Source organism: Stigmatopora nigra, chromosome 13 (genome assembly GCF_051989575.1).
Source record: "Stigmatopora nigra isolate UIUO_SnigA chromosome 13, RoL_Snig_1.1, whole genome shotgun sequence".
Classification (NCBI taxonomy): domain Eukaryota; kingdom Metazoa; phylum Chordata; class Actinopteri; order Syngnathiformes; family Syngnathidae; genus Stigmatopora; species Stigmatopora nigra.
Window position 1 is genome coordinate 8,767,183 of NC_135520.1, and position 11,456 is coordinate 8,778,638.

The 11,456-nt window shown below is 37.8% G+C and overlaps 2 protein-coding genes across 2 annotated transcripts; one reads left to right on the forward strand and one right to left on the reverse strand.

The window, feature by feature from the left end:
* Positions 1-5,311: 5,311 nt before the first annotated feature.
* On the forward strand, positions 5,312-7,075 carry LOC144206682 (uncharacterized). Its single transcript, XM_077731779.1, has 3 exons — positions 5,312-5,917; positions 6,153-6,220; positions 6,575-7,075. Exons 1-3 carry the CDS (start codon positions 5,453-5,455, stop codon positions 6,669-6,671), a joined length of 630 nt encoding a protein of 209 aa, XP_077587905.1. The 5' UTR covers positions 5,312-5,452; the 3' UTR covers positions 6,672-7,075.
* A 187-nt stretch (positions 7,076-7,262) lies between these two features.
* LOC144206681 (kelch domain-containing protein 1) lies at positions 7,263-11,340 on the reverse strand. The gene is made up of 13 exons (XM_077731778.1): positions 11,208-11,340; positions 10,836-10,956; positions 10,391-10,461; positions 10,107-10,224; positions 9,851-9,963; positions 9,623-9,710; positions 9,369-9,527; positions 9,214-9,272; positions 9,041-9,150; positions 8,844-8,916; positions 8,686-8,770; positions 7,909-7,961; positions 7,263-7,789 (listed from the first exon to the last, which is right to left on the reverse strand). The coding sequence occupies exons 2-13, from the start codon at positions 10,941-10,943 to the stop codon at positions 7,639-7,641; spliced, it is 1,188 nt and encodes a 395-aa protein (XP_077587904.1). The 5' UTR covers positions 10,944-10,956; positions 11,208-11,340; the 3' UTR covers positions 7,263-7,638.
* Between the last annotated feature and the right edge of the window lie 116 nt (positions 11,341-11,456).

The window sequence follows — 11,456 nt, forward strand, 5'->3', positions numbered from 1 at the left end:
AAGTTAGTCGTTTCGGGGACACCGTGTGAGCAATAAATTATTCAAAGCAGCCTGCTGAACTTCAATGAGATGAGCAACCAAACAAAAGTGGGGGGGGGGGGGGGGGGGGACTCAAATAAGCTCGCCTACCGACACCTTGTTTGTCTTCCAAATGGAACAAATATGACTAGAGTAAATATGGGGTGTGAAGAGTAGCTTCAAGATTGGAATCACCTGAAGAACTTATGCATCATAAAAAGAGGCTGTTCTAATCACAGCGACATTACCAGGCTGCTTCCATTCGTAATGCAAATAAATGTCAAGTTATTATGAAAATTCAGCCCCGCCCACGTGACTTCTATTCAACCCCCAAGCATTATTTAGCGGAATCTCGCTTTCACTAGATGAACCACAAATTTACCATGACGCACCACAAATGAGAAATTCCGATCCTTTAGGGGAAACTGTCCGTTTAAATTCAGTGGAAAAACTCAAATCTTCTATCTTATTGTAGTTAGGCCATCTGGTGACATGTAGCTTTCAGGAACACAATTCCATGTGAGTTGAGTAGCTTCATTTACTAAATAAGGAGGTCAAACAGAGGTTCAAAACTGTAAGACGGTACTGCTAACCAGAACAACAAGATGCTGCCTGAAGTAGATTTAATCAGTTAACACAACTGGGAAATTAACCGTTATTAATTTAGTGTTCTCTCTCAGATGCCTTAAAGCATGGGTGTCAAACTCGAGAGGTAGAGACTAGATTTGCCTTGTTATATCATTTTGTATATACTTTCTGTTTTTTTTACATTTTTATGCTATGTTTACGAAATTGTACAGATACACGGAATTGCTTCTATGCTTCTTTTCATGTATATGGTGCATAGGCATTCAATATATTGAAGATAATAGCGGTGAGCCACCTCTACACCTCCACTACTGCCCACGCCGACTTTATCCCAGGGAGACACATCTATACGCATGCATAAATTGTGTACTTGTTCAAGTTGTGTTTTGGCTGACATGAAGGCATTATGGGCTCTCATCTTCCTCACTAACATAAGCGCCTTCTGCTGTTTGGAAGCGATGCCAGCAATCAGCAGGTGTCTGTCTCCATGTCTCTCTTTCCCATTCTGAAATAATTGTAATCCTTTCCGAGGTCAAACAACTGCAACCTTTGTTAACGGTAAAATCGATTTTAAAGTAGTATTTCAACACTGCTCATGGCCACACGAATGTAAAATGAAGTGGATGTTTTATAATAAAACAATAGTAAATCCTTTCACCTTCTGCTGACGGATAATGGACACAGCAAGTGGAAGGACCTTGAATTATAAAAAAAAAGATTAAACCATTGCTTATTAAGTTCAATTATGCAAGGTGAGTTTGTAATGTACAATTTGACAATCAACAATATTGTCAATATTGTAAACACACATTGACTAACTTGTTCTTTAGCAGAATTAATAAAGCTTTTCATAGAAATTTGTTGAGGCCATTACATGTTGATGTGACTAATCTTGATGGCTTGATAGGATAGGTCAAATTCTGACATTTTCCTTTGGGTCACAGTGAATTATTCATAAATGTTAACAGTGTAAATGACGCAAAACTACAAATGAGATTAATAGCAATGTGATAACTCCTAGTTACCAACAGAGAAATTCATTTTTGCCAGCCCACTTTCCCCAAAAGCCTCAATTCATGAGAATTCATTCATTCATTTGCCAAAACCATTCCGTGTACTGTGAGCACTGCTTGTTGAAATCGGTCCTATCAAGAGTAAGAAAACAACAATGTGGTAATTACAGGAGCTCAATTGGTGGACATTGATAGGCATGCAGGAGAAGCTAATTAAATAGAGCAGCCCAACACATTTAGATGCTGACAAACAGGCTCAGGTATAATACACCGATTGATTATCGCCCGACAACACTCTCACACTGAAGGCTCTCACCGTGTAAGTAATTAGGAAGTGAGCACATGCTGCTATCGAGCAGCTCGCCAAGGCTGAGGGAGGCACAAATTGTTTTTCGTTGATTGCTCGGCCTTTTTTTGACGGAAGAGGATGACTCTTGACCAGGCCCAACGGCGTAGGATTTACACAGGGGAAGCTGAAAATATAGTTGAAGATATGAGGGAAGGAGCTCAAATCTTTTTCAAAATACTATTTTTGTTGGTTTCTTGTTGTCTTTCAAGTGAGAGCAAATAAAGGTTATTTTCATTGCTTTTAACTGTAATGGAACAATGTAAAAGTGGAAGTAAATAAACACCAACATAGCTGACAGTGATCAGTGAGATATATATATATATATATATATATATATATATATATATATATATATATATATATATATATATATATATATATATATATATATATATATATATATATATATATATATATATATATATATATATATATATATATATATATATATATATATATATATATATATATATATATATATATAAGCTCTTTCCCTTTTATCACACACAATGGTGCAAAATATATATATATATATATATATATATATATATATATATATATATATATATATATATATATATATATATATATATATATATATATATATATATATATATATATATATATATATATATATATATATATATATATATATATATATATATATATATATTTTTTTTTTTTTTTTTTTTTTTTTGCACCATTGTGTGTGATAAAAGGGAAATAGCTTGTTAATACAATAACACCATGATGCTGAAACAAAGTTAAATTACATTGAGCAATAGCGTCACCTCCTGGAACTTAATGTCAACACATCAGAAACTGGGTGAGTTTGACAGCCAGTCTAATAAGAAGTCCCCTTTTCCCACACCTAAAAAGATCTTGCCAGAAAATGTCACTTATACTTAATGAGTATGTTAATAGATTATGTTTACGTTTGCTATTTTAGTGGATGATTACAAAATAGGGTTTGGAAGAAAACTAAATCTGATGCCTATTAGTTTTCCTTCCCTGGACTCATTGTTCCCGTGGCAACTGCTTAACATTTATTTTCTGGGCAAGTTGCTTGAATACTTTTCCAGTGTCGGTTTTTGTGGGGCCAAATTCTTAGGAATTTGGCTTTAAACGCAAAGCAGTACACATGGGCATGTTTTAGTTTAATAACCCATTACGTAACTAAAGATCAGGATAAAAAAATACTTAAGTACAGTGAAACAACAAAAATCCACACAATTGTTTTTAAACTATAATGTGATGTCTTATAAAATGGCCTAAATGTACAAATATTATCACTACAGTTCTAATAAGAATACTGCTTCGATTTAACTGTCTGACAACAGTAGTATTTTTATGAATTAATCCATACAGGTTGTAAATGAAGCTCTTACTTGTGGTTATAGTGAACATATTAGTCTTCTGTGCAGGAAGCAGACTGAGCTGACCCCCCCGGAAAAAAGCCACAGTTATGCAGCATGCTGGGCTGTGGTGTTCATCTTGTTCCAAAAGCTCCTCCCAACTCGTCTGGAAACTGTTGACTTTTTGTCCAGATGTGTGCCTCATCTCCTTTAATGATCCACACTAGAACAAGGGAATGGGAAAAAAAGCTCAAATTTATGAAGAAAGTGTTTGTTTGGTGAGATTTTTTTTTACTGTTCTGGTATATTTATTAAAGACTGCATAATCAAATGAGATCCAATACAAGAGACAAATGGTACCAATTTTTTTACAAGTACTTAGTACACATGTAAGCTTCTAGCATGTGGTATTGACATGTATATGGATGTCAAAATGCTGATTTTTTTCACTTTCAACACGATTTTTTCTTAAATGTTGCCAATACTGATCCGATACCAACCCCAAGCCTAGATTTTTAGACCAGAAATAACACAAAAAGTTTATAGAACCAGTGAACTATAGTACTAAAAACATATGGCTACTGGATCGGTTTGGACCACATTCGATACTCTACAATACTCCAAATAAATAGCTATATCGGATGTCGATACAACATCACTAGACATGACCAATTTAAATTATTTTCTAGTTTTAAAAGTGATTCCTGTCACACATCATTAGTTGTTTAGTCTTCTTGTGCATCACAAAAACATGTTGGTATCCTCGAACAAAAACAAAAGTGCAAGACAATTACCTTGAGTGACATTTTAGCCTGAAAAGGTTTTCCTCGAATGTTTCCCGCATCACAATTTGGGAACATTTGAAAGGTCATGCAGGTGTCTTTATCTTGGACACGATCCAGAGCACTCCCACATGTGTGTACTTGCACAAAGACAACACAGGGACCCGCTAATGAAACACAGCAAACATATTGGACTTGAAGGCGATTTGAGGGAGGGGGGGCTGTACTTACTTGGCTCGGCTTATAGCCTAGTGTCTCTTTTGTATGTGCAAGTGGATCCAAAGGACAGGAAGAAAAGCGTCACAATGAATCTGGTGTCACTGAGGAATGTCACTTCTTTCTCTGAATTAAAAAAAACACAGGCAGTGGACAGGGTTAGAAGCAGTTCACAGTTGACCTCACTAAAGTCTTATTAGCTGAGCACGGGCTGGCGAAGGGCTTCCCTTTGCAGATGATGTGACGCTTTCTAAATCACACCAACTGTTAAAGCGCTGCAGGATGATGTAATAGTCTTTCTTTGCAACAGTTGAGAGCTCTAAACCAGCAGAAAGCTTTTTCAATGAAACCCAACCAAACATTACTTTTTTTTTCTTATAATAATGTCTTTTCCAAAATAAATAAAAGTATGACTTTCTCAGCTTGAAAAGATCTACTAAATAGTTCAGATTTGTGTCTGTATAAATCAAGATATATCTGGAGAAACTAGGCATGAATAAATTGCATATTTCTATAGAAAAAAATCACATTACCAACATTTACAGAGAAAGCTGTTTTCTAAGGTTGGTCAGATGAAGTTTTGCATATGATTTCGTTATGATTATGAATTAATTGAGTCATATTCCTCAGGATGGGAAAAAAGACAACTATTTTATATCAGAAAATATATTTTGAATGTACTTAAACACCATCATGGTGCTTTTCTGGCTATTTTTTTCAATAAAATTCCATTGCTATTGCTCTATTATATCTATAGAATCTAATTCTGACCACTCTAGTGAACTTTTCATCTATTCTTCTAACATTCAATTTCCTTGAAAAGTACACTATAGCTCAAATAGAAATTAAACATATACAATGGCTTCATTTTGCCACCGAAAAGGAAGGGAGAAAAAAAGTTGGAAGGATGAAGAATTATGCATGTTTGTCCTTTTACGAGAAGGCGGAGTATTTTCTCCATGTGCTGCTGTGTCCAAGTGGTGTGTGTTATGTAAGCTGCTGCTTCACACACACACATCCTTAGGAGGAGAGCAACTCTCTTTGGATGTTAAAAGTCCCAACTTTTCTCTGATGATCAACTAAAAAACTGTGACTATTCATGAGTTTAACATGAATTAATTCAACTTCGAGATGGGCAGCGGAACGAGTCGTGGGACTAGGGTGGCACCTGCGGGACATGGTGGAGAAGCGAAGCCGGCTAAGAAAGCCTCTTCTTCGGCTAGACGAGACGCCTTCGACGCCTTGAGGAGCCTGGCCAGCCGCCGGGCACCGGTGGACTGTCACAGTGCCGGGAACGACTCGGATCTATCCGGGGACGAGGACGAGGACACTGAGTTTGCCGATGATGAGGAAGGGGGAACCGCGGATCGGCGGAGATGCAAGAAGAACCCGGTGCCGTCCAAGAAGGTGTTTACGAGGTCAAAGACATATGGGCTGTGTCACTTCAGTCGCGGGGAGGAAGATGAGGAGCCGCGGGGGGCGTCGCCCTCCTCCTCCTGCTCATCATCCGGCAATGGTGGGGCAGAGGGGCCACAAGGCTCCCGGGGAGCAGGCAGCAACAAGACCGACCATGATGCCCCCGAGCCTCCCCTTAATGTAAGGGGTATTTTTTTAATAATACGTATAAACTACTGTTAATCTTATGTTTTGATTCATCTTTATCTGTAAGTAATGGAGGTTTCGCCAGGCAAAACTTTCCGAATCAACTTAAACATCAGATATTGTTGACCCTTACAAAAAGCAACTGTAACGATACTGTGATAATGATGATGATATTTACAGTGTGAGAAATGAAAAGCACTTACTATAATTATCTTTGTTTCTTGGTCAGTGCTTTACTGAAACCATCTTGACAACAGGAGCAACAGAGAAAGATGTCCTCTTACCACAAACTCACCTGTAAGTAGATCACCTTGATCAAAAATTGATCTTTTTCCAGCAGACTGAAGTACTTGCAGTATCGTGATTACCACTTGTAGTGCACAAGGACCTCTGGTATGAGAAAGAATTACTGCTATAAATGCAATTCAGTTGTATTTCACTTTAAAGTTCATCAATTCATAATTATAAGATGAGATTGGGACAATTTCTAGTCATTTGAAGGTTTATGCCACCTGACCCATCTACAACTGTGTACTGCAAAAGTTTTGGAACATTATTGATGATTACGTCTATACAACTACAAGTTGACTGAACATTGCCATCACTCTCAATGCATGACAATAATTGACTTTTCTTTCCTTCTCTCAACAGCACTTCTGACCACAATACACCCCTGACCACACCAGTCCTTGTGTATGACGGCTCAGAAGAGGAACTTATGGACACCATTGAGAGGGAGTTTAGTTGACCCTCTTCTGTACTTACCATTACGCTCACTGTGTTGAGCCATTTCTTTTTTAAACTAACTTAGCAGCACTGTTGATATAGGGTACGATTCTGGGCCCTTGGAATCTGGAGACAATTCACCAATGTTTTTCTTTTCTGCAAATCATAAAACGCCATGTTTTATAATGTGTTCTTCTGAACATAAAAGTCTAAGAGCTAAGTGCAGGCGAATTGGTGAGGCTAAGCAACAAAAAGCAAGGCGTTTGCGGCTGTCTATGTTTATTTAAGGTTTCCTTCCTGACCACAGTTGAAGCAGAACTTCTCCGTCCTATGAAAAGAGGAATGTGTAGGACCAAAGTGGGTCTCATCACTGGACTCAATTGCTTCTCTGTTTAGGTTTAAAGAATCAAACTCTGCTGGCACCTAGTGGGAGTAACTGCTTCAACTAATTACTATATTTCTGGATGTAAGTTAGGACTTTAACGATAAAAAAATAACAATTCTACCCACATTTGGGTACCACTGAACTTGTTGCGACTTACCAACAGACATGAATATTTGGTTTTAACTCGTCTTGAACACATCTCACGATATACAATGACCTCACAGTCTAGAGATTCCAATTTTATGTATATTTTGTAATTTTATAAGAATTAGAGGAACATTTTAAGTCAAAGAATTTTCTTGACAATTAATTTAAAGTGTAGAAAAAAATTCTAAGAAGAGAAAAGTTTTTTTTAAGATGATAGTACTATATAAAACATTTTGTCATATGCCATTTAATCATTATAATGACAGCAGGCAGACAGCACAACATAACCTCGCATTTATAACAATAAGATGTATAAATTCTTCTATGTAATTAAAACATAAAATAAATTTGCCCCCACCCATTCCTCACATTTTAGGTTATATGCTAAAAAAATAAAGCACAGTAAGGCAGTCAACCAAAATGAAAGTAATAAAAATAATATGATTTTTGTTGGCATTCACAGAACTTGTGAGTGTTTTTTCTTTGAAGGTCTGTAGAAAGACATTCTTCTCCTCACTGCTGTACACAGTTTGGGAGGAAGTAAAGGAATCTGCTTTCGGAGAACGTCACAATCGCTTGCGTTCTTTGCGATGTAGTCTTCGCAAATTCTGCATGAAGCATAAAAATGTCATTTTTCATCATGTCCATGTAAGGAACAGAATGCAACAAATGCTTCTTGTGAACCAAATTTAAGTTGGGCATCGTGCAAGGTAACAAATGAAGTTACCTGAAAAGTGGGTATGGTGCTGTCTGGAAGACGAGAGCATCATTGCAGTGGCCCTGTCAATAGTAACAATGACTGTTACACTTTTTGTTTGATTCCCAACTTGTATTAGGGGCAATAGCAGGTAAGGTTCTTTTGAAAGAGTAGAATGTCAATTTTCAATAAAATTGCATGACAACCAAAAGGAGTGGGCAAGAAATTATTCTCATGATGAGGGCGTATGTTCCTAATTTAGAATCCTTGTTGTATACTGCGCAATGAGTTTATAAATTCACGTTTGGCAGGCATGTTAGCAACACTCTTTTCTTTGACCCAGTCAAATAATTTATTGACGTCGACTTCCATTTCACAGAACCATAAAGGATTTCTGGTGGGACGGTTCAGATAACATAAGGCTTTTCGCTGTCAATATGTCAACAAAGCACCGGGAAGCAATCAGAGTATAAACAATAAACTCTGACCTTAGACATGTGATGTGACCTGTTTGTGGTTGTGTAAGAAGTACAGCAGTATATTCAATGATCTGTGTTATCAATGTTTTTGCTACATATATTACATATTATCATAGCTAAATCTTTTAACATAATACACAGCCCAAATTAAGTAAATGCCTAAGTCCAAGTGTAAAGCAAGTGACCACTTTGACCCTCCCATTTACTAGCGTACGGCAAAAAGAAAAAAAAAAGACTACCTACTGATGCGAAATGTAAAACACACAAATTTAAAAATAGCACCAACAAGGATGAGTCCTTATGGACTTGTCTTATTGCAGGTACTTACAGTGTCAACAAGAAGGATGTAATCACAGCTGCCTCCAAACACGATGACATCAGAGTCCTTGCCTTGGCAAGCCGTGTGCCATAACCTTGAAGCATGCAAGATGAATACAGATTAGTCTTTCCAATCCTAACATGTGTTAATATACAGACATTCTGTACCTTGGCTTGTTCTTAAAGCGATGTGCCACTTCTTTCCACCTTTTTGTGTCCACATCGAACAGCCAGCCATCACCTGGTGATTATCACGAAGTTTAATCATTTGGCACAAAAGCCCATGTACCATAATGGTTAAGACACTGCGAATCTGAAGCAGCGGTTCCTCACTAATGAAATAAACGGTGACTAAAAGCTCATACTCATAGGTTTGCAGTCCATGCTGAGACCTCCATAGAGAAAGAAAGTGCTATCAGACGTGGCTGTGAGTGAATGCCATGACCTCCCCAATGGAACGCTGGACACAGGGACTCTGGGCACAATACATTAGAGCACTGTGATTTTAAAAGAAATGACATCCAAGAGCATTACTCACATTTCTGACCACGTCCAAGTGTTAAAGTCCAAGCAGTGAATGTCATTTGTTCTTGTTTCCTTCACCAATGATAAAAAAAAACAAAGTTACAAAATGATGAGGAACATAATGTTTTATTTCTAAGGTGACAGTAGCACTTATAAAACGTATCTGACCTTAACTCTCCCACCACAAATGTAGCCCCGATTTCCGAGTGTGGCACAGGCCTGGGCTGCTCGGGGGGCCGGCGTGCAGCCGCGTGTTTCGGGTCGAGCCCAGTTGGATTGCGTGGGGTCAAATATGTGAACCTCGTTGTTCCATCCCCACACAAAGCCCTGCAGGAGGACATGGAAAACTGCATTCATAAAAAGAATACTTACAGACCACAGCCTGGCTATCTGATCATTTTTTATATATTTCTAAATGTCACCTCCGATGAATCATCTTCAATGAAGCTCGTGTTTCTCCTGTCGACCTCAGCTAGCAGTTTGTGGCCATAACCCCCGAAGTAGATGATCCTAAAAAAAATGTTGTTGGTGGTGGTGTGTACACTATAATTCTTTACCTAGCACATTGGCGCTTCATATAGTTTTTATAACAGAGTGAAAGCATGCATTTAAATCTGAACCATGAAAAGTCATGTGTGTATAATTCTTACCTTCCTTTGTAAACCCAGCAGGACAGTTTGTCTCGAGGCGATGGGACAGAACCGAAGCAGTGCACGATTTTGGTCCATGTGAATTGACTGTCCGTCAGCTTCACGCGATAGATCTTTAGATTTTAAGTCACACAATGAAGGGATTAGTTTCACAATTATGTATCAAATTTAATGATGGATGCACAGCTGTCACAAATGTCATATAATGCAGTTCTGATATCTTTAATGCTATTATTTGTAAATTATAAAGTCCTACCTGATTGGTCTGACCATTATCATCACATCCACCAAATATGTACATGTGGTTGTCTAGGTTACAGCCACAGGTGCCTGACATTGACGGTGGAATGTCCCCTGTCATGTGAAACACCTGCCTTAAAGAAAAGAAAAATGTAAAAAGCTTTCAGAAAGGTAACAAAAAGACAGATCAGGGGATGAAGCTGCATTTTTTTTTAACCAAAAGTACAGTGTATTGCTTTGCAAAAAGGTTCTCTGAATATTTTTTGTTGACTTATGACATACATGATATAATATTCTTACCAGATGCCTTGTTCGAGGTCATACACCCAGAATTCATCATTGGGCAGAAACACTTCATCATCAGCTACAGACTAGAGAGGATAGACACCATGATTTAGTGACAACTTGCTATTCTCTAATAACGTTGACAACTCATTGAAAGAGTTTTCTCTATGAATTGCCCAACAGATTTCCAAAGAAATCCACTCTTCTGCCTTTCTGTGTCTCTTCCAATTGGACTCCAGTGCTTTTCAGACATGAATTTAAAGTACATCGCTCTGAACGGCTTTAGATCTTAATACTAATTTTAAGAAAGCCAAGAAAATACATTGTGACTGTCAAAATGGGTTGGCATCAATCACAGTCAATGGGGAGGGGTAACACTTAAAAATAAAATAAAATAACTACTTGCACAATATAGTAAGAAAAGGCGCATGGTAACTGTACCATGTGTAATGAATTATACCATATATCCCCCCCACACGTAGAGGTGGTCGCCCTCCACCACCGCCGTATGTCCACTGCGTTCTCGGGCCACGATTTCCGAGCTGGTATCGAACGACGACGCTTCCATGACAGCCAGGTGGCTAAATATAAACACAATCTAGAAGTGTCAGTTAGCCAAAAACATGCAGCACATGCAGAATTACACCAGAATTAACAAATAAACATCCATCTTGTGTTGTTATTCTGTCGCGTACTATGCAGACGCATGCAGCTTTAACGCTTACAACATGGGAAAAGAACTGTTTACAACGAAATAACAGCAGATACATTAGCAGGTGTTTTTGTTATGTCAGTAGAAAAACAAAGCGAGTTTATAAACATACGATCTGACCGTTTATTCTCATTTTATTGGAGCAGGAGTATCTTGAGGAGGTATCATGTCATCGCCTGTTACAGTCGCGTGAAAACAGCATCAAAATACTTCGTCACATCCTTTCAACTTCCAAAATAAGAGTTGAACTCCGCGGTACTTTTCGAAATTAAATCAAAATATTACTACTGTATATTGGTGGGGTGAAATACAGTAAAATGAGTTGAAGTTGGGCTCAAAAAGGTTTTCAATCGTAAATAAAATCAATGT